At 45.6% G+C, this 23,970-nt stretch overlaps 1 protein-coding gene across 4 annotated transcripts in view; it reads left to right on the top strand.

Annotated features, from left to right (window-relative positions):
* The window catches only part of nr1h4 (nuclear receptor subfamily 1, group H, member 4), a 98,113-nt gene that overhangs the window by 4,842 nt on the left and 69,301 nt on the right, over positions 1-23,970 (top strand). For 3 of the 4 annotated variants that reach the window (XM_063057607.1, XM_063057604.1, XM_063057603.1), the window contains exon 2: positions 14,037-14,158. In XM_063057607.1, coding sequence (XP_062913677.1) covers positions 14,095-14,158 — 64 coding nt within the window. In that variant the 5' untranslated portion in view covers positions 14,037-14,094. Of the gene's footprint in view, positions 1-14,036; positions 14,159-16,201; positions 16,404-23,970 lie in introns of those variants that run through there. The other variant, XM_063057605.1, reaches the window with a different exon arrangement.

The following is a 23,970-nucleotide window of genomic DNA, read 5'->3' as shown; positions in this document are numbered from 1 at the left end:
GATGTGCTGCATTGGAGAGGGTCCAGAGGACGTTCACGAGAATTATCCCAGGAATGAAAGGGTTGACATATGAGGAGCATTTGATGACTCCGAGCCTGTATTCGCTGGAGTTTCGAAGAGTAGCGGGGGATGTCATTGAAAGCTATGGAATATTGAAACACAGAGTGGATGTGGAGAGGATGTTTTCCATAGTTAGGGAGTCTAGGACCAGAGGGCGCATCTTCTGACTTGAAGAACATCCATTTAGAACAGAGAAGAGAAAGAATTTCTTTAGCCAGGGGGGTAGTGAATCTGTGGAATTCATTGCCACAGACGGCTGTGGAGACAAGGTCAATCAGTATATTTAAGGGGGAGGTTGATCGGTTCTTGGGGTGTCAATAGTTGCAGGGAGCTGGCAAGAGAATAAGACCATAAGACGTAGGAGCAGAATTAGGCCATTTGGGCCATAGAGTCTGCTCCACCATTCAGAGCTAATCCTTTCCTCTTTTCCTCAACCCTACTCCCTGGCCTTCTCCCCATAGCCTTTGATGCTGCATCTAATCATGAACCTATCAATCACTGCCTTAAATATACCCAATGACCTGGCCTCCACAGCTGCTTGAGGTAACAAATTCCACAAATTCACTACTCTCTGGCTGAAGAAATTCCTCTGCATCTCTGCTTTAAACGGATGCTCCTCTATCCTGAGGCTGTGCTCTCTCGCCCTAGACTCCCCCAGCATGGGAAACAGCCTTTCCACACCTACTCAACATTCAACAGGCCTTTCAACATTCGAAAGATTTCAATGAGATCCCCCCCTCATCCTTCTAAATTCCAGCAAGAACAGACCTAGAGCCATCAAATGTTCCTCGTATGATAACCCTTTGATTCCCAGGATCATCCTACTGAACCTCCTCTGAACCCTTTCCAATGCCAGCACATCTTTTCTTAGATGAAGAACCCAAAACTGTTCACAATTTAAAGCCTCAGCATCACATTCCTGCTCTTATGTTCTAGACCTCTTGAAATAAATGCAAGCATTACATTTGTCTTTCTCACCATTGACTCAACCTGCAAGTTACCCTTCAGGGTGTTCTTCACAAGGACTCCTGAGTCCCTTTGCATCTCAGACTTTTAGATTTTCTCCACATTTGGAAGATAGTCTGCACATTTATTTCTTCTACCAAAGTGCATGACCATGCATTTTCCAACATTGTAATTAATTTGCCACTTTCTTGCGCAATGTCCTATTCTGTCTAAGTCCTGCAGCCTTTCTGTTTCCTCAACACTACCTGCCCCTCCACCAATCTTCGTATCATCTGCAACCTTGACAACACAGCCATCTATTCCATCATCTAAATTATTGATATACAGTATAAAAAGAAGTGGTCCCAACACCGACCCCTGTGGAACACCACTAGTCACTGGCAGCCAACCAGAAAAAGATCCTTTTATTCCCAGTTGTTGCCTCCTACCAATCAGCCAATGCTCTAACAATGCCAGTAACATTCCTGTAATACCATGGGCTCTTAACTTGGTAAGCAGCCTCATGTGTGGCCCCTTATTAAAGGCCTTCTGAAAATCCAAATATACAACATCCACTGCATCCTCTTTATCTATCCTACTTGTAATCTCCTCAAAGAATTCCAACAGGTTTGTCAGGCAGGATTTTCCCTTAAGAAAACCATGCTAACTTTGTCCTATCTTGTCCAGTGTCACGAAGTACTCCATAAGCTCATCCTTAACAATTGACTCCAACATCTTCCCAAACACTGAGGTCAGGCTAAATGGTCTATAATTTCCTTTCTGCTGCCTCCCTCCTTTCTTAAGGAGTGGAGGGAGATTTGCAATTTTCCAGTCCTCTGGCATCAGTCCAATGATTGTTGAAAGATCATTGCTAATGCCTCCACAATCTCTACCACTACCTCTTTCAGAACCTCAGGGTACAGTTCATCTAGTCCAGGTGACTTCTGTACCCTTAGGTCCCTCAGCTTTCTGAGCACCTTCTCCCTTGTAACAGTAACTGCACCCACTTCTCTTCCTTCACACACTACAACATCTGGCACACTGCTAGAGTCTTCCACAGAGTGAATAGTAAAAGCTTTTTTCAAGTTTGTATAAAATAAAAGAGAGAGTGGATATAGGACCGTTAGAAAATGAGGCCAGAGAAATAATAATGGAGGACAAGGAGAGAGCAGATGAACTAAATGAGTATTTTGCATCTGAGTTGAGCCAAAGGACCTGTTTCCATGCTCTAAGACTTTCTTACTTGATGGGAGCTGAGAAGAGGACCAGAGGGGCGCAAAGGGAAAGATCTTATTGAAAAAACATTTCAGGATGTATTGTATACAATTCTACGACATTTAATGTACCTTTGAAACCTTTGAAATGAAGAAAGGAAAAACAGACACGTTGGTGGTATCTTGTTGGTACCAGAAGAGATTGTACAGGGTGTCGGGCTGAACGCAGAGGAGATTGTACAGGGTGTCGGGCTGAACGCAGAGGAGGTTGTACAGGGTGTCGGGCTGAACGCAGAGGAGATTGTACAGGGTGTCGGGCTGAACGCAGAGGAGGTTGTACAGGGTGTCGGGCTGAACGCAGAGGAGGTTGTACAGGGTGTCGGGCTGAACGCAGAGGAGGTTGTACAGGGTGTCGGGCTGAACGCAGAGGAGATTGTACAGGGTGTCGGGCTGAACGCAGAGGAGGTTGTACAGGGTGTCGGGCTGAACGCAGAGGAGGTTGTACAGAGTGTCGGGCTGAACGCAGAGGAGGTTGTACAGGGTGTCGGGCTGAACGCAGAGGAGATTGTACAGGGTGTCGGGCTGAATGCAGAGGTGGTAGGTGGAAGGAGGGGAACAGAGAACTCTGGCCTTGTTCTGTTCAGGAGGAGAGGAATGAGGGAGGAGCGGACCTAGGAATGGAACTGAGACAGTGAACGTCCGCCAGCTATGGCAGGAGAAGAAGGGAGGCACAGGATTAAAAAGCCTCGAAATAAAAGGATGTTCATTTAGAACAAAGATGAAGAGGAGTTTGTTTAGCCAGAGAGTGATGAAGCTGTGGAATTCGTTGCCACAGGTGGCTGTGGAGGCCAAGTCATTGATTGTATTTAAATGGAAGTTGATAGGTTTTTGGTTAGACAGGGGATCAAAGTTTCTGGGGAGAAAGCAGGAGAATGGGGCTGAGAGGGATAGTAAATCACCCATGATGAGATGGTGGAACAGACTCAATGGGCTGAATGGCCTAATTCAGCTCTTACATATTATGATCTGAGTCAAGGTCTAGTTTACTGTCAGATGCACAAGTCGATGTGTGCACTGGTGCAATGAAAACCCAGCTTGCCACAGCATTACGGGTACAGAGCATCAGATAAGCACAGTTCACAAGAAAAACAGAGATTGAACATAAATTGCACTCAGTTTTCCAAGAAAGAATGCAACCAGAACAAAAAAAAACATTGTCATGCAGTGATCAAAGTTAGTGTTGCTAACCCGTAAGTGATGGGATTGCTTTGAGAGCTAGTAGAGGCTCGATGGGCTGAGTAGGCTCATCTTGTGTTGGAAACAAATGATGAAGTCTGGATATTGTCTGTTCTGCCAGTAACAGTTGAAGTGCCTTATCCCACGCACTCTTCAACCTTCCCCTGCCTCTCTCTCTTTCTCTTGCATACTCTTTCTTCCTTTCTTTTTCTTCCTCATTTTTCTCTTTCTTTCAATTCCCCCTTTGTCCCTGTCTTCCCTTTTTTCTCTCTCATTCTCCGTTTCTATCTCTTTCTATCTCCCTTTCCCTCTATCACTTTCTCTATATTTTTTCTTTTCCTGTTCCTCTCCCTTTTCTTTCGCCCTTTCTCTTTGTCACTAACAGGAAAGAATTTGCCCCCTACACCAATGCACGTGTGAACCTTGCCTATCTCCAGACGTTGACACTGGTGCTGTTCTCCCAGGTCCTTTTATCAGTGACGGAGCAGGGAATCTAATCTTGTCCCCTTGTTAAATGGCTTCCCGTTTTACGATAACGATGATGAATGTGATTGTTTTTCTCGGGGCTACAAGTGGAATGCGAGGAGCAATATCTAATCCTGCCATGTGCAATATATTCCCAGATAAAACAGACAATTGCCTTATTGATTGGTGCCTTTTAGCAAGATCTGACAGAATACTGAGTTAAATAAAGATAAGTGGAAATGGAGGTGATTGAAGAAGTTTAAATCCTCAGCCAAAGATGTTCTAGAAGAGGGTTGATCAAAGAGACTTTTAGCTTGTGGTTTGAGGGACGTGGGGAGGGTAGATGTGGGCTAGGGATGTGGGGAGGGTAGATGTGGGTTGAGGGATGTGGGGAGGGTAGATGTGGGTTGAGGGACGTGGGGAGGGTAGATGTGGGTTAGGGATGTGGGGAGGGTAGATGTGGGTTGAGGGACGTGAGGAGGATAGATGTGGGTTGAGGGACGTGGGGAGGGTAGATGTGGGTTAGGGACGTGGGGAGGGTAGATGTGGGTTGAGGGACGTAGGGAGGGTAGATGTGGGTTAATGGACGTGGGGAGGGTAGATGTGGGTTGAGGGACATGGGGAGGGTAGAGGTGGGTTAATGGACGAGGGGAGGGTAGATGTGGGTTGAGGGACATGGGGAGGGTAGATGTGGGTTAGGGACGTGGGGAGGGTAGATGTGGGTTAATGGACGTGGGGAGGGTAGAGGTGGGTTAATGGATGTGGGGAGGGTAGATGTGGGTTGAGGGACGAGGGGAGGGTAGATGTGGGTTAGGGACGTGGGGAGGGTAGATGTGGGTTAATGGACGTGGGGAGGGTAGATGTGGGTTGAGGGATGAGGGGAGGGTAGATGTGGGTTGAGGGACGTGGGGAGGGTAGATGTGGGTTAATGGACGTGGGGAGGGTAGATGTGGGTTGAGGGACATGGGGAGGGTAGATGTGGGTTAATGGACGTGGGGAGGGTAGATATGGGTTGAGGGATGTGGGGAGGGTAGATGTCGGGCAAAGGGCAGGTTCTTTACTTTGTGAGATCCGTTAGTTCTACAATGCCTCAGTTCAATTAGACTTCTTAGCAACACACACAAATTGCAGGAGGAACTGAGCAGGCCAGGTAGCATCTATGTAAAATAGTAAGACCCTAAGACATAGGAGCAAAATTAGGCCATTCAGCCCATCGAATCTGCTCCGCCGTTCCATCATGTCTGATCCCGGATTCACTCAACTTCATACAGCTGCCCTCTCACCATACATTGATGCCCTGTCCAATCAGGAAACGATCAACTTCCACCTGAAAAATATACCCATGCTCTTGGCCTCTATCGCAGTCAGTGGCAGAGCAGAGCATTCCACAGATTCAGTATTCTCTGGCTAAAAAATTCCTCCTTACCTCTGTTTTAAAAGGTCATCCCTCTGTTTTGAGGCTGTGCCCTCTAGTTCTGGATACCCCCACCAGAGGAAACGTCCTCTCCACATCCACCCTATCCCGTCCTTGTAACTTTCGGTATGTTTCAATGAGATTCTCCACCCAGCCCCGTCCACATTCTTCTGAATTCCTGCGCGTACAGGCCCAGAGTTGCCAAACGCTGCTCATATGTTAACCCCTTCATTCGCGGAATTATCCTTGTGAACCTCCTTTGGACTCTCTCCAATGACAATACACCCTTTCTCAGATATGGGGCCCAAATCTGTTGACAATACTCCAAGTGCAGCCTGACCAGTGTCATCAATATTATTCCGTATACTGCGTGTATTCAAATATAACACCTTTAGTCCTGTATTCTTTTCGAATTTGTCCGCCTTTTACATTGCAACTCCTCCTATTGACTGTAAGTTTGCCCCATCATCAGCCCCTCCTTGCTAGGAGTTTCTCTCAGAGTCATTGCCTCTGTTTCTAAACCAGCTATCTCATACGCAGCACTAACACTCCAGTTCCCATTCCCCTGCCAAATTAGTTTAAACCCAGCCGGACAAACAACCCTAGACAACCTGACTGCAAGGATATTGGACCTCCTCGGGTTCAGGTGTAACCCTTCCCTTTTGTACTTTCTCCAGAAGAGATCCCAATGATCCACAAATATGAACCCCTGGCCTCTGCACCAATTCCTCAATCACTCATCCACCTGCCAAATCAGCCTATTCTGACCCTCAGTGGCATGTGACACAGGCAACAATCCAGAGATTACTACCCTGGAGGTCCTGTTTCTCAGCTTTCTACCTAGCTCCCTAAAATCTCTTAGTCATAGTCATAGTCATACTTTATTGATCCCGAGGGAAATTGGGTTTCGTTACAGTTGCACCAACCAAGAATAGAGTATAGATATAGGAATATAAAACCATAAATAATTAAATAATAGTATCTAAATTATGCCAGGAAATAAGTCCAGGACCAGCCTATTGGCTCAGGGTGTCTGACCCTCCAAGGGAGGAGTTGTAAAGTTTGATGGCCACAGGCAGGAATGACTTCCTATGACGCTCAGTGTTGCATCTCGGTGGAATGAGTCTCTGGCTGAATGTACTCCTGTGCCCACCCAGTACATTATGTAGTGGATGGGAGACATTGTCCAAGATGGAATGCAACTTGGACAGCATCCTCTTTTCAGACACCACCGTCAGAGAGTCCAGTTCCATCCCCACAACATCACTGGCCTTACGAATGAGTTTGTTGATTCTGTTGGTGTCTGCTACCCTCAGCCTGCTGCCCCAGCACACAACAGCAAACATGATCGCACTGGCCACCACAGACTCGTAGAACATCCTCAGCATCGTCCAGCAGATGTTAAAGGACCTCAGTCTCCTCAGGAAATAGAGACGGCTCTGACCCTTCTTGTAGACAGCCTCGGTGTTCTTTGACCAGTCCAGTTTATTGTCAATTCGTATCCCCAGGTATTTGTAATCCTCCACCATGGTATTACAGCATTGTAATACCTCACCCTAGCCTGCTCTCGTCGAAGCCTGATGAGCCAAAGCCACTCTAAGGACAGGCACTGAAAAGAATGACTGCTCTGCTTGCACCTGCGTAACCTGTATTTCCCCTTTCTAAAGAACTCTTCTCGCTTGATTGGTCACTCCTCAACTCAGAGAATCTGCCGCAAAACTCTGCCTTTGAAACCTTAGTCACCGTTTGCTCTTTCCCTGGACCGCTGGTGTGGAGTGTTCAACTCCTACAAGCAGAGGTAGTGTGTAGTGAGACTGTGAGGAAGGACAGGCAGATGATGGGCAAAATTGCAGTCAGTGAGATGAGTTGAAGTATAACATGGGGCTCAAAATTGAAAAGAGTGGTGAATACAGGACTGAAGATGTTATATTCCTGAGGAGACTGACGTCCTTTAACATCTGCCGGACAATGCTGAGGATGTTCTATGAGTCTGTGGTGGCCAGTGCTATCATGTTTGCTGTTGTGTGCTGGGGCAGCAGGCTGAGGGTAGCAGACACCAACAGAATCAACAAACTCATTCGTAAGGCCAGTGATGTTGTGGGGATGGAAGTGGACTCTCTGACGGTGGTGTCTGAAAAGAGGATGCTGTCTAAGTTGCATGCCATCTTGGACAATGTCTCCCATCCACTACATAATGTACTGGGTGGGCACAGGAGTACATTCAGCCAGAGACTCATTCCACCGAGATGCAACACAGAGCGTCACAGGAAGTCATTCCTGCCTGTGGCCATCAAACTTTACAACTCCTCCCTTGGAGGGTCAGACACCCTGAGCCAATAGGCTGGTCCTGGACTTATTTCCTGGCATAATTTACATATTACTATTTAATTATTTGTGGTGCAACTGTAACGAAAACCAGTTTCCCCCGGGATCAGTAAAGTATGGCTATGACTATGACTATATTTGAATGCACACAGTATACAGAATTAGGTAGATGATCTCGTAGCACATTTAGAGATTGGCAGGTATGATTTTCTGGGCATCACTGAGTCGTGGCCGAAAGAAGATCATAGTCAACTTCCAAGGATACACATTGCATCGAAGGGACAGGCAGGTAGACAGTGGGAGTGGATGGCTCTGTTGGTAAAAACTGAAATCAAATCCTTAGAAAGAAGTGACATAGGCTCAGAAGATGTAGAATCCTTGTGGGTAGAGTTAAGAAACTGCAAGGGTAAAAAGACCCTAATGGGAGTTATAAACAGGCCTGCAAATAGTAGCCTGGATGTGGGCTACAAATTACAATGGGAGATAGAAAAAGCATGTCAAAAGGGAAATGTTATGATAGTCATGGGGGATTTCAATATGCAGAAAGATTGGCAAAATTAGGTTGGTGCTGGATCCAAACAAGGAATCTGCAGAATGCCTAAGAGTTGGCTTTTTAGAGCTGCTTGTGGTTGGGCCTACTAGGGGAACAGCTATTCTTGACTGGGTGTTGTGTAATGAACCAAATCTGATTAGGGAGCTTAAGGTAAAGGAATCCTTAGGAAGCAGTGATCATAATATGATAGAATTCACCTTGTGGTTTGAGAAGGAGAAGCTAAAGTCTGGTGCATCAATATTACAATGGAGTAACAGAGGCATGAGAGAGGAGCTGACCAAAGTTAATTGGAAGAGGACACTATTAGGAATGTTTGCAGAACAGCAATGGCTGGTGTTTCTGGAAGCAACTTGGAAGGTGCAGGATGGAGACATCCCAAAAGATGAAGTTTTCTAAAAGGAGGAGGAGGCAATAAGGGAAGTCAAAGTCAGCATGAAAGAAAGAGTGAGACCATACAATATAGCAAAAATTAGTTGAAAGCTGAAGTTAGGGAAGCTTTTAAAAAAAAAACAAAAGTCAACTAAAAAAGCTGTAGGAGCAAAAAGATGAAATATGAAGCTAATAAATAAGAATACCAAAAGCTTTTTCCAAATATATAAAGAGTAAAATAGATATGAGTGGATTTCAGGCCATTGGGGCATTATGCTGCAGGGCGTAATGGCTGACAAAGAAGTAGCAGGGGAACTTAATGAGTGTTTTGCAACAGTCTTCACTATGGAAGACACGAGCAGTTTGCCAGAAATTTGAGAGCATCAGAGGGCAGAAGTGAGTGTTATTGCTATTACAAAGGAGAAGGTGCTTGGGAAGATATGAGGTATGAGGACCGAGTCACCTGGACCAGATGGACTACACCCCAGGGTTCTCAGAGAGGTAGCTGAAGAGATTGTGGAGGCATTGATAATGATCTTTCAAGAATCACAAGATAATAGAATGGTTCTGAAAGACTGGAAAATTGCAAACGTCACTTCACTCTTTAAAGAGGGAGGGAGGCAGAAGGAAAGAAATCATAGGCCAGTTAGCCTGGCAAATCTTTTGGAATTCTTGTCAAGCAGGATAGACAAAGGAGAATTGGTAGATGTTGTGTACTTGGATTTTCAGAAGGCCTTTGACAAGCTGCCACACGAGGCTGCTTAACTAGTTAAGAGCCCATGGTATTACAGGAAAGATACTAACAGGTATAACGCATTGGCTGATTGGCAGGAAGTAAAGAGTGGGAATAAAGGGAGACTTTTTTGTTGGCTGCCGGTGTCTAGTGGTGTTCCACAGGGGTCTGTGTTGGAACCGATTATTTTTACACTGTATGTCGATGACTTGGATGGTGGAATTGATGGCTTTGCGGATGATACAAAGGTAGGTGGATTGGCAGATAGTGTTGAGGAAGTAGGAAGTCTGCAAAAGGACGTAACAAATTAGGAGAATGAGCAAAGAAATGGCAGGTGGAATATAGTGTCGGGAAGTGTGTGGTCATTGGGACAGAACATAGAAATAGCTGGTACTTTTGCCGACCAGAGAACTCCCCGGAAAGTTTTACAGCCAAAGGAATTTCCTTCTTATGCAATCAGAATGGCATAGGAGTAGCACAGCAGTTAGCCTAACGCTTTACATCTCCAGCGATCAGGGTTCAGTATCCACTGCTGTCTCTCAGGCGTTTGTACATTCCCTCCGTGACGTGTGTTTTCTCCCGGTGTTCTGGTTTCCTCTCACATTGAAAAGAAGTATGAGTCAGGGTTGGTGAGTTGTGGATATGCTGTTTTAGTGCCAGAAGCATGCCCTGCACCCAGCACCTCCTCAGACTGTGTTGGTCGATGAAGCAAATGACACATTCCACTCTATATTTTGATGTACATGTACAAATAAAGCTAAACTTTATCTTTATGTAAACAAAATCTTTACACTCCTATAATGCAGGGAACATGGCTGATAATATGTGCCTGACAATTGCCCTAGAAACAACTACATAATATTGACTAGGTAATTAACTGTAACGTTATATGTTTTCCCTTTGTATGACTTCCATGTAGAGAATTGTGCAAAAATCTTAGACACATACATATAGTTAGGGTGCCTAAGACTTGTATTTATCAACATGGAGCAAAGAGCGAGTTTTTAAATCTGACAGGAGCAAGGGATGCTGGGAGGGGTGGGGGACAGGTGACAGAGAAGGAATGTCCAGACAGGGAGGGACACGGGTGCAGACACACCCAGCCCTGAGACACCAGGCAACGTCACTTGATTCCAAACAACTGACTTACTGATCATTACAGAATGTCTCTCTGGTGCTTCCCGCTCCCTCCCCTCTCCCTTCCCCTTTCCCAACCATGATTCCCCTCTTCCTGCCCCATTCCCAGTCTTAGACCACAGTACAGACCCATATAAGATCAAGTTTATCATCATTCACGTACAGTATGTAATGAAATTTGCTTTTTTCAGCAGTACAGTGTAATACATAAAATTACACGGTACTGTGCGAAAGTCTTAGGGACGCTAGGTATATATGTGTGACTGAGACTTTTGCACAGAACTGTGCTTATGCATGGAATGGTCTTTCAGGATGGCATGCAAACAAAGGCTTTTAACTGTATCTCACTGCATGTTACGGAAGTAAACCAACTGTGAATTGCTAATTAAAATGATGTTGTCTGAGGTGTGAACATTGGCCAGTGTTCATAGTCATAGTCATACTTTATTGATCCCAGGGGGAAATTGGTTTTCGTTACAGTTGCACCATAAATAATAAATAGTAATAGAACCATTAGTAGTTAAATAGTAATATGTAAATTACGCCAGTAAATTATGAAATAAGTCCAGGACCAGCCTATCGGCACAGGGTGTCTGACCCTCCAAGGGAGGAGTTGTAAAGTTTGATGGCCACAGGCAGGAATGACTTCCTATGATGTTTTGTGCTATATCTTGGAGGAATGAGTCTCTGGCTGAATGTACTCCTGTGCCCAACCAGTACATTATGTAGTGGATGGGAGACATTGACCAAGATGGCATGCAACCTAGACAGCATCCTCTTTTCAGACACCACCGTCAGAGAGTCCAGTTCCATCCCCACAACATCACTGGCCTTACGAATAAGTTTGTTGATTCTGTTGGTGTCTACTACCCTCAGCCTGCTGCCCCAGCACACAACAGCAAACATGATAGCACTGGCCACCACAGACTCGTAGAACATCCTCAGCATCATCCGGCAGATGTTAAAGGACCTCAGTCTCCTCAGGAAATAGAGACAGCTCTGACCCTTCTTGTAGACAGCCTCGGTGTTCTTTGACCAGTCCAGTTTATTGTCAATACGTATCCCCAGGTATTTGTAATCCTCCACCATGTCCACACTGACCCCCTGGATGGAAACAGGGGTCACCGGTACCTTAGCTCTCCTCAGATCTACCTCCAGCTCCTTAGTCTTTTTCACATTAAGCTGCAGATAATTCTGCTCACACCATGTGACAAAGTTTCCTACCGTAGCCCTGTACTCAGCCTCATCTCCCTTGCTGATGCATCCAACTATGGCAGAGTCATCAGAAAACTTCTGAAGATGACAAGACTCTGTGCAGTAGTTGAAGTCCGAGGTGTAAATGGTGAAGAGAAAGGGAGACAAGACAGTCCCCTGTGGAGCCCCAGTGCTGCTGATCACTCTGTCAGATACACAGTGTTGCAAGCACACGTACTGTGGTCTGCCAGTCAGATAATCAAGAATCCATGACACCAGGGAAGCATCCACCTGCATCGCTGTCAGCTTCTCCCCCAGCAGAGCAGGGCGGATGGTGTTGAACGCACCGGAGAAATCAAAAAACATGACCCTCATGGTGCTCACTGGCTTGTCCAGGTGGGCGTAGACACGGTTCAGCAGGTAGACAATGGCATCCTCAAGTCCTAGTCGGGGCTGGTAGGCAAACTGGAGGGGATCTAAGTGTGGCCTGACCACAGGCCAGAGCAGCTCCAGAACAAGTCTCTCCAGGGTCTTCATGATGTGGGAGGTCAATGCCACCAGTCTGTAGTCATTAAGGCCGCTGGGGCGCGGCGTCTTCGGCACAGGGACGAGGCAGGACATCTTCCACAGCACAGGAACCCTCCGGAGCCTCAGGCTCAGGTTGAATACATGGCAAAGTACTCCACATAGCTGAGGGGCACAGGCTTTGAGCACCCTGGTACTGACACCATCCGGTCCTGCAGCCTTGCTTGGGTTGAGACGTTTCAGCTGTCTTCTCACCTGTTCAGCTGTGAAGCCCACCGTGGTGGTTTTGTGTGGGGAAGGGGTATAGTCATGAGAGCAGGGTGGGGGACTGTGAGGAGGGGTAGGAGGGGAGAGTGGAATATGTGTTGGTTGGGGGCCGACAACAGATGGCTCATGTGGGGGATGGGCAGGGGCCACAATGTCAAATCTGTTAAAGAACAGGTTAAGTTCGTTGGCCCTGTCCACACTGCCCTCAGCTCCTCTGTTGCTAGTTTGCCGGAACCCAGTGATGGTCCTCATCCCACTCCAGACCTCTCTCATGTTGTTCTGCTGGAGTTTCCACTCAAGCTTCCTCCTGTACCTGTCTTTAGCCTCCCTGATCCTGGCAGGAGATTCACTGCAGGAGATTGATAACTGACTGGCATCGATACCACTGACTGATACTGGAATTATACTGAGGAACATAACAGTCAGGAGCAATGCCTGGGCCCTCGCCTCTTTGTGTGAAAGGAATTTTTGAGTGGATATTTTGGGTGTCACAGTACAGTGCCAGCAATTACTGATCAGGGTTCAATTCCTGCCGTGGTCTGTAGGAGTTTGTACGTTCTCCCCATGACTGCGTGGGTTTCCTCCCACAGTCCAAACTCGTATGGTTGAGGGTTAATGAGGTCTGGGCATGCTCTGTTGGTAATGGATGTGTGATCATAATGTCAACACAAAGGCTTGTGTCCCTGTCACAAGCTACCCTACACACTCCGAGATCTCACCACTCAAAGTAAATCTATTATTCAAGTGCATTTGCACTCTGTGGTATTTTACTGGGCACCTCATGTACCTAATGAAATGTCCACTGAGTGCATGTTTGTGGTCCTGCTGCTCTAGCCCATAGTCATAGTCATAGTCATACTTTATTGATCCCAAGGGAAATTGGTTTTCGTTACAGTTGCACCATAAATAATAAATAATAATAGAACCATAAATAGTTAAATAGCAATATGTAAATTATTCCAGGAAATAAGTCCAGGACCAGCCTATTGGCTCAGGGTGTCTGACCCTCCAAGGGAGGAGTTGTAAAGTTTGATGGCCACAGGCAGGAATGACTTCCTATGACGCTCTGTGTTGCATCTCGGTGGAATGAGTCTCTGGCTGAATGTAATCCTGTGCCCACCCAGTACATTATGTAGTGGATGGGAGACATTGACCAAGATGGCATGCAACTTGGACAGCATCCTCTTTTCAGACACCACCGTCAGAGAGTCCAGTTCCATCCCCACAACATCACTTGCAGCACAATATTCACCGATTTGATGCAAATGACGCATTTTGATGTAAATTCTTGTGTACATGACAAATAAAAAATCTACTACATCAGTGTCTGGATTCTGTTACCACACAACCAGAGAGATAATTACCCCCCCCCGCCCTTCTTATTCTGGCTTCTTCCCTCTTCCTATCCAGTCCCGATGAAGGATCTCAGCCCAAAACATCAAATGCTCATTCCTCTCCATAGACACTGCCTGACCTGCTGTTCCTCCAGCACTGTGTGTGAGTTGATCTGGATTTCCAGCATCTGTAGAACCTCTTGCTTCTGTAGGTAAAGCAGATGTATGAAGTGCCCGGTAACGTGTTGTATGACCTGTGTTGCAGAGTTGCTGCCACTGGGCCGATACGCCTGGATGAAGAGGTAGCTGAGGGTGAGGTGAAGATGATGGGACATGGCCAGTTTCCGGCGTCAGAAGGACTTTGCCTCACAGATTCATCGTTCTTCGGTAAGATCATAATGACAACACAAAGATTTGTGTCCCTGTCACAAGCTACCCTGCACACTCCAAGATCTCACCACTCAAAGTAAATCTATTATTCAAGTGCATTTGCACTCTGTGGTATTTTACTGGGCACCTCATGTACCTAATGAAATGGCCAATGAGTGCGTGTTTGTGGTCTTCTGCAGCTGTAGCCCGTCCACTTCAAGTTTCAACGTGTTGTGCATTCAGAGATGCTTGACTGCACACCACTGTTGTAATGTGTGTTCACTTAAGTTAATGTCACCTTCCTGTGAGCTTGAACCAGTCCGGCCATTCTCCTCTGACCTCTCTCATTAACAAGGCATCTTCACCCACAGAAATGCTGCTCACTAGATTTTTCTGTTTGTTTTTTTGCACTATTCTCTGTAAACTCTAGAGATTGTTGTGTGTGAAAATCCCGGGAGATCAGCAATTTCTGAGATACTCAAACCACCCCATCTGGCACCAACAGTCATCCCACTGTCAAAGTCACTGAGATCACATTTCTTCCCCATTCTGATGTTTGGTATGAACAACAACTGAACCTCTTGACCACATCTGCATGCTTTGATGCATTGAGTTGCTGCCACATGATTGGCTGATTAGATATTTGCATTAATGAACAGCTGTACAGGTGTATCTAATAAAGTGACCACAGGAGTTTAAAGCTACAAACGGAGGTCATGGGTTAAGGGTGAAAGGTGAAATATTTAAGGGGAACATGAGGGGAAACTTCTTCATTCAGGGGGTTATGCGAATGTGGAGTGAGATGCCAGCACAAATGGAGGATGTGAGCTCAATTTCAATGTTTAAGAAAAGTTTAGATAGGTGCAGGGATGGAAGAAGTATGGAGGGCTAAGGTTCTGGTGCGGTCAAAGGGGTTAGGCAGTATAAATGTTTCTGCATGGACTAGATGGGCTGAAGGGCCTGTTTCTGTGCTGTAGTTGTCTATGACTCAATGACTCTAATCTTCTTAGCTTCTAACCAAAACGTTGGAGGGATAATGGTTAGGTTAGCATCTTCCCTGGTGCCACCTGAGGTCATGAGTATCCAGAACACAAAGAACACTCCCGTCCTGTGTTTACTGGGATCTCCCACCCTCATTCCGGGAGGAATTCCAGCTGGAGGATTTAGCTGGGTGCATTGTTCAGGTGTCACCCCGGGTTACGGAATTCAGGTGACTGATCAGAGCCACAAGTTACGTTGTTCTCTGATACTTGGTGTAAATGTTCCAAAATGGCATTAACTCCAAACTTCAACACGCCCACTCTGAGTTCAAGGTATTTTTACTATCAAAGTACATCTATATCACCATATACAACCTTGAGGTTTATTTTCTAGCAGGCATTAATGATAGAACAAAGAAATACAATGGAATCAATGAAAACCTACATCACAAAGCGTCACGGTAACGTAACGGTTTGCGCGACACTATTACAGCTCGGACGCTGGAAAGCCATAGTAACACACACAAAATGGTGCAGGCACTTAGCAGGTCAGGCAGAACCTATGGAACTGAATAAACGGTTGACCTTTCAGGCCAAGGTCCTCCTTCAGGAGTGGGAAGGAAGGGGGAAGATGCCAGAATAAAAAGGTGGGATGGCCAGAATTCAGATTTCAATTCCGATATCCTCTGTAAGGAGTTTGTATGACACCCCCCCACCCCCCATGGAATGCGTAGTTCTTCTCTGGGTGCTCCAGTTTCCTCCCACAGTCCAAAGACATACCTGTTAGTAGGTTAATTGGTTATTGGAAATTGAGACTGTGACTAAGTTAGGGTTAAATTGGGGGTTGCTGGGCAGCACGCTCGCAGGGCTGGAAAGTACCTCTAAACAAATAAGTAAAATAGAATGAAACAACTGTTCCTGAACGTGGAGGTGTGAGACCAGAGGCTCTGCTCAGGCTGGCTCTGAACGCATGGATGAGTGAGAGGAATTCCAATGTCAGGTGTTCCCAGCAGCCTGATATCATTGCCTGTGTAGAGTGAGTTAATGAGTAATCTTCAGTAACCTTTCGTCTCTGACCTAATCAAACAATCAATCTGAGGAAGTCATTTAAAAGGCTTTAGGCAGGGAAGATTTCTTTCCTCGTTCTCCAACCTGTGAAGGGTTTACAAAATTCCTGCGGCCTGGAATAAAATCCTGCCGGCAGCAGCTATTTGTCGGAAGTAAGTGATTTCAGAAGGCAGCTTTCACAGTCACCCAGTGGCCTACGATGAAGACTCTGGAAGGTAGGAGCTGTTCCGACGCCAGCCTGTACAAGGCACAGATTAGTGTAAGATTGTCACATGAGGCAGTGGTTGCCAATGTGGTTAACACTCTTTACAGCGTAAAACATATCCAAAAGTTTCACAAAGGCTTTTTATTGATTTTGACCATTGAATAACACTGTTTATACAGTTTTATTTTTAATTTGGTGAAATTTATCTTTCAGTGATAGGATGTTCATAATGATAAGCTTAAAGCTGGGAAGAAATATCCTAAACACAAGAGATTCTACAGATACTGGAAATCCAAAGTAACACACCTATTGTAGGTATATAGACGATGGCTGCGTGGTGTGATACCGGGCAAAGAATGCTGTAATTTACCAGTGGAAAAATATTTCACAATTCTTCTACAAAATCCTAGAGTTTTCCTGGCTGTATACGTCTCTCACAAGGGAAAATACATCTCAGGTGTTGATTCAGGAATCTGAGAACATCAAGAAAGTCCTGATGAAGGGTCTTGGCCTGAAACCGACTTTCTATTCATTTCCATAGATAGAGAAGTACAACACAGAAACAGGTGCTTTGGCCCATCTCGTCCATAGACTAGGACCATAGTCTTCCATACCCCTACTGTCCACGAACCTATCAAAACTTCTCTTAAGAGTTGAGATCGAGCTTGCATGCGCCACTTGTGCTGGCTGCTCATTCCACACTCTCAGCGCCCTCTGAGTGAAGCAGTTTCCCTCACGTTCCCCTTAAACCATTCACCCTTCACTCTGTTATAGTCCCACTCAACCTCAGTGGATGCTACCTGGCCTGCTGAATTCCTCCAGAATTTTGTGTGTGTTCCTCTGGATTTCCAGCGTCTGCAGAACCTCTTGTGAGCAAGCTGGCATCTCTGGTAACATCGCTGCATCCCAACTCCTCACAATAACCCCTCACCCCCTTGTTTATCAACAATCGCTCAATCTCTACCTTAAAGATATTCTAATATTCTGGTTCCAAAGGAAAAAGGTTCCAAAGCCTTTTTTCACCTCATCTCCAACAATGAGTGATGATTTAATGTGTCAAGGTCAAATTCAAAGTATGTTTATTATCAAAGTAACATATACTATCATATATACCATACATATTTGATATTATATGTTACCATATACTAGAGATACATTTTTTGCAGGCATTTCAAGATCCCTTAAGATTTGAGATTCAAGATTGTTTAATGTCATTTTCAGAACACAAATGTAAAGGAGGATGAAATAATTGTTACTTTGCAGCACAAAAACACAACAAGATAAAGAACACAATAATCAGAAGAAAACACAATAAATATAAATCCACCAGATAGCTTCTATACATAGATTGATCGTATGTTCACAAAGTGCCCCTTGGCACGGGAGTGTCTGTATGTAAGGTGACTGACGGGAAGTGGTAAAGTAGTGGTGGTTGGGAGGGTGGAGGTGTTGATCAGCCTTACTGCTTGGGGAAAGTAACGGTTTTTGAGTCTGATGGTCCTGGCGTGGGTGTTATGTAGCCTCCTCTCTGATGGGAGTGGGACACAGGAAAATTTACATCCACACTCAGACGGTTACTGGTCTGTTGTAATTTATAAGATTTATTTTATATTTAAACTTGTTTTTTCTTTTTTACTTATTGTGTTACTTTGTGCTGCTTCGGATCCAGAGTAGCAATCTTTTACACTCGTGCATGGAAGAAACAATCTTGAATCCTGAATCTTGAAAATCAAGAAATGCAATAGAATTTATGAAAAACTATAAATAAACGGAGATTGACGAAAAAGCAATGTGCAAAAGGAGATAAATTGTGCAAATAATAATCATACTGAGAAGATGAGTTGTAGAAACTTTGAAAGAGAGTCTGTAGGTTGTGGAATCAGTTCAGTGTTGAGGTGAGTGAAGTTATCCACACTGGTTCAGGAGCCTGATGGTTGAGGGGTAACAACTGTAACTGAACCTGGTGGTGTGGGGCCTAAGTACCTCCTTCCTGATAGCAGCAGTGAGAAGGGAGAATGGTCTGGATGGAGGGGGTCCTTGATGATGGATGGCTCTTTCTTGTGGCAGCTCTCCTTGTAACTGCTCTCAATGGTGGTGAAGGCTTTGCCTGTGATGGACTGGACCGCATCGACCACGTGGTGTAGACTTTTCCATTCCTGGTCACTGGCGTTTCCATATCTGGCTGTGATGCGACCTGATACTCTTTACTGTGCATCGATATTTAGGTGACAAGCCGAATCTGTACTAACTCATAAGAAACTAGAGGCACCCTGAGTATCTGCTACCCCTGACAGAGGAAACATCCAACGATCTTAAGATGTTTTAATCAACTCTTGCTCTTGTTCATTGGAACCCCACCTTCTACAGGCCTGTCCCACCCAACCAGGCCTCCCCACTGCCCATCCCAGGTATTGGTCTAGCAAATCTTTTCTGAATTGCTGCCAAATAATTTACATCCATCCCTTCATATGGAGACTAGCCAGCACTGCACACAATAGTACACCCACAGTCCTGCCAATGCCCTCGATTACTCAAGCATAAATTCTTTACTTTTGAAATCAGAGCCCATGGCAACGATAAGTTTATTCTTTGCTTTCCAAATTATTCACTGTTTCCTGTATGTGACTCCTTTGTGAACTGAGCAGTAACACACATTTCCTTCTGATAAAGGGAGGCTTCTTTACCTACTGAGTTCATGCCAGTTCAATCCCTATTAATTATCCCTGTAACTTCCTCTCCCCAGATTAGACCATCGAGTCATGTAGCCTATGGCCCAACTCGTCCATGCCTGTCAAGATATTGCTCTGTGCTGTCCCATTTCCCTGTGTTGGGCCCAAATTCTTCTAAATCTTCCCTATCCATGTACCTGTCCCAATATCTTTTCAAAGTCCTAATGAGGAGTTTTGAAATGTTGACTGCCTATTCATTTCCATAGATGCTGTTCCTCCAGCATTTTGTGTGTGTTGCTCTGGATTTCCAGCATCTGCAGAATATCTTATGTCTTAGTCAAGACTTTAGTTGGTATTGGTGAAGTGCCCTTCAAATAGAGCAGGAACAAACAGCGGAAAGAACTCAGCAGGTCAAACAACATCTGTGGAAGGAGTCACAACACCCAATAAGTTAGCACAAAACCCTGCAGACTGGAAAGGAAGGGTGCAGAAGCCAGAAGAAGCAGATAGTGGAAGAGGGGGGAGTACATGCCAGCAGGTGATAGGTGAGAAGCATCTTTGTCTAAATTGTCAACCGTTGACTTCCCTCCATGGATGCTGCCTGACCTGCTGAGTTCCTGCAGCATTTTGTGCCTGTTGCTCTGGAATTCCTGAATCGCTGAGTGTGTGCCTTCAGGCTTCTGTACCTCCTTCCAGATGGTAACAATGAGAAGAGGGTGATGGGAATCCTTAATAATGGACGTCGCCTTCCTGAGGTACCCCTCCTTGAAGATGTCCTGGGTACTATGGATGCTAGTACCCAATATGGGGCTGACTAACCTTAAAACTTTCTGCAGCTTCTTTTTGGTCCTGTGCAGTAGTGTCCCCCCTCCACCGCCCAATACCAGACGGTGATATAGCCTGTCAGAATGCTCTCCATGGTACATCTATAGAAGTCATTGAGCATTTTAGTTGACAAACCAAATCTCTTCAAACTCTTAATGAAGTATAGCTGCTGTCTTGCCTTCTTTATAGTTGCATCAATATGTTGGGACCATGTTAGATCCTCAGAGATCTTGACACCGAGGAACTGAAGTTGCTCACTATCTCCTCTTTTGACCCCCGTGTGAGAATTCGTTCGTATTCCCTCATCTTATCCTTCCTGAAGTCTACAATCAGCTCTTACTGAAATTCAGTGCAAGGTTTTTGTTGCGACCCCACTCAACTAGCTAGTATATCTCGCTCCTGTACACCCTCTCATCTCCATCTGAGATTCTACCAACAATTGTTGTATCATCAGCAAATTTATAGATATACTTAGCCACACAGTCATGGATATAGAGAGAGTAGAGCAGTGGGCTAACCACACACCCCTGAGTGTTCATTGTCAGCGAGGAGGATATGTTATCACCAATCCGCACAGATTGTGGTCTTCTGGTTAGGAAGTTGAGGATCCAATTGCAGAGGGAGGTACAGAGGCCCAGATTCTGTAGCTTATCGATCAGTACTATAGGAATGATTGTGTTAAATGCTGAGCTATAGTCAATGAAAGGCATCCTGACATAGGTGCTTGTATTGTCCAGGTGATCTAGGGCCGTGTAAAGAGCCACTGACTGGCAATAGGTGCATTGAAGTGGGTCCAGGTCTTTGTTGAGACAGGTGTTGATTCTAGACATGACCAGCCTCTCATTGAATTTCATCACTGTAGATGTGAGGGCTACTGGGCGATTAGTCATTAAGGCAGCTCACACTACTCTTCTTAGGTACTGGTATAATTGTTGCCTTTTTGAAGCAGGTGGGAACTTCTGCCCGTAGCAGTGAGAGGTTGAGAATGTCCTTGAATAGTCCCAATGAGGGGAGATTTGATAGAGATGTACACATTTATGATGGATATAGATAGGATATGGATGGCAGGGTGGAGGTTGGTGTGAGGTGCTCCTTCCCTGCGCTAGGCTGCAGATCACCATTGGGTGGGGTAGAGACACGCCTCTACCAAAGAAGGTGTAAGACCATAAGATATAGGAGCAGAATTAGGCTATTTGGCCCATCGAGTCTGCTCTGTCATTTCATCATGGCTGATCCAATCTTCCTCTCAGCCCCAATCTTCTGCCTTCTCTCCGTAACCCTTCATGCCCTGACCAATCAAGAATCCATCAACCTCTGCGTTAAATATACATAATGATTTGGCCTCCACAGCTGCCTGTGGCTATGAATTTCACAGATTCACCACCCTCTGGCTAAAGAAATTTGTCCTCATCTCCATAAAAGGACGTCCCTCTGTTCTGAGGCTGTGTCCTCTGGTCTTAGACTCTCTCAACATAGGAAACATCTTCTCCACATCCACTCTATCAAGGCCTTGCAGCATTTGATAGATTTCAGTTAGGTCACCCCTCATGTTTCTGAATTCTTCCCTCCACCAGCCAGTAGGTCACCCTTGGCCAAGGAGTAGCACCTGTTTAGCACCCCCCCACCCCCACCACATATCACATATTAGGGTCATGTGAAACCATGGGAGCAGGTGTGTATCACAAGTCCTGGTTAAGCAACCACCGATGCCAGCCAGATAATCTCTGAAGAGTATTGATAATGGCTAGAGTCTCCTATCTTCTGAAGACACTGCCCAGAAGAAGGCAATGCCAGTATGGTGGAAGTTCCATGAACTGTTAAGTCATCATAACTAGAGAGAAGGTTCTTGGGAAACTGAAAGGTCTGAAGGTAGATAAGTCACAAAGACCAGATAGATGACACTCAAAAATTCTGAAAGAGGTGGCTGAAGAGATTGTGGAGGCACTAGGACCTACAGCGAGATTGTTACACCAAAGATACCGGAAGAGAGAAGGGGGGTGGGTGACAATGAGGAAGGGATGGATGCTTGGAGTACAGGAGACCCCGGGATATGTACCTCTTGAAAACAGGTTCACCCTCTTGGAAGCTCTCGAGACAGAAGACACTGCCAGCCTGAGAGGCGGACGGGTCTGCAAGTCAAAAATTGGCACTGAAACAAAGCCGAGGAGACAGACGTCAGGCAGAGCCGTGGTAGTAGGGGACTCCATAGTGAGAGGTACAGAAAGGGGTTTCTGTGGCAACAGGCGGGATTTAAGGATGGTGTGTTGCCTCCCTGGTGCCAGGATCCAGGACATCACAGACCTGGATCCTCAAGGGCAGGGTATCCTCAAGGGTGAAGGTGATCAGCCGGAAGTGGTGGTGCATGTCGGCACAAATGACGTTGGGAGGAAGAGGAAAGAAATTCTGCAGCGTGACTTCAGAGAACTCGGAAGAAGTCTGAAAAGCAGGACCTCCAGGATAGTTATCTCGGGTTTGCATCCAGTTCCTCGTGCTGGTGAGGGCAGGAACAGGGAGACAGGGGATCTGAATGTGTGGCTGAGGAGCTGGTGTGGGAGGCAGGGATTTAGATTCTTGGACCACTGGGATCTGTTTTGGAGTAGGGATGAATTGTACAGAAGGGACAGGTTGCACCTTAACAGATGGGGGACCAGCATTCTGGCAGACAGGTTTGCCACTGCTACACGGGTGTGTTTAAACCAAGTAGTGGAGGGGAGGGGGCGAACTGGAAATATAAGAATGGAGTTAAAGGGAATGAGAGAGTAAGGAAAGTTAAGAAAGACAACAGAATTAGAGGGGCAGAAAGATCAGGAAGGGATTGGAGAGTATGGCCAAGTGCAATAGGAATCGATGTGAAAGGTGAGGGGAGTAAAAGTATTACTTTAAATGGATTAAAGGTATTATATATGAATGCACGGAGTATAAGAAATAAAGTAGATGAGCTTGAGGCTCAGTTGGAAATTGGCAAGTATGATGTTGTGGGAATAACAGACATGGCTGCAAGAGGACCAGGGCAGGGAAATGAATATTCAGGGGTATACGTCCTATCGAAAGGACAGACAGGTGGGCAGAGGGGGTGGGGTGGCTCCGTTGGTGAGGAATGAAATTCAGTCCCTTGCGAGGGGGGACAAAGAATCAGGAGATGTAGAGTCAGTATGGATAGAACTGAGAAACTGTAAGGGCAAAAAGACCCTGATGGGAGTTATCTACAGGCCCCCAAACAGTAGCCTGGATATAGGGTGCAAGTTAAATCAAGAGTTAAAATTGGCATGTCGCAAAGGTAATTCTACGGTTGTTATGGGGGATTTCAACATGCAGGTAGACTGGGAAAATCAGGTTGGTACTGGACCCCAAGAAAGGGAGTTTGTGGAATGCCTCAGAGATGGATTCTTAGAGCAGCTTGTACTGGAGCCTACCAGGGAGAAGGCAATTCTGGATTTAGTGTTGTGTAATGAGCCAGATTTGATAAGAGAACCCGAGGTAAACGAGCCATTAGGAGATAGTGACCATAATATGATAAGTTTTAATACACAATTTGAGAGGGAGAAGGGAAAATCGGAAGCGTCAGTATTGCAGTTGAACAAAGGGGACTATGGACCCATGAGGGAGGAGCTGGCCAAAGTTGACTGGAAAGATACCCTAGCAGGGATGACAGTGGAACAACAATGGCAGGTATTTCTAGGAATAATACAGAAGGTGCAGGATCAGTTCATTCCAAAGAGGAAGAAAGATTCTAAGGGGAGTAAGGGGCGACCGTGGATGACAAGGGAAGTCAAGGACAGTATGAAAATAAAAGAGAGGAAGTATAACATAGCAAGGATGAGTGGGAAGCCAGAGGATTGGGAGACTTTTAAGGAGCAACAGAAGATAACTAAAAAGGCAATACAGGGGGAAAAGATGAGGTACGAAGGTAAGCTAGCCAAGAATATACAGGAGGATAGTAAAAGCTTCTTTAAGTATGTGAAGAGGAAAAAATTAGTTGAGACCAAAGTTGGGCCCTTGAAGACAGAAACAGGCGAAATTATTATGGGGAACAAGGAAATGGCAGACCAGCTGAACAGAAACTTTAGATCTGTCTTCACCAGG

The sequence above is a fragment of the Mobula hypostoma genome, chromosome 9 (genome assembly GCF_963921235.1).
Source record: "Mobula hypostoma chromosome 9, sMobHyp1.1, whole genome shotgun sequence".
Lineage (NCBI taxonomy): Eukaryota > Metazoa > Chordata > Chondrichthyes > Myliobatiformes > Myliobatidae > Mobula > Mobula hypostoma.
The sequence above is the reverse complement of the archived record's forward strand: the minus strand, read 5'-3'. Positions and strand labels throughout refer to the sequence as shown.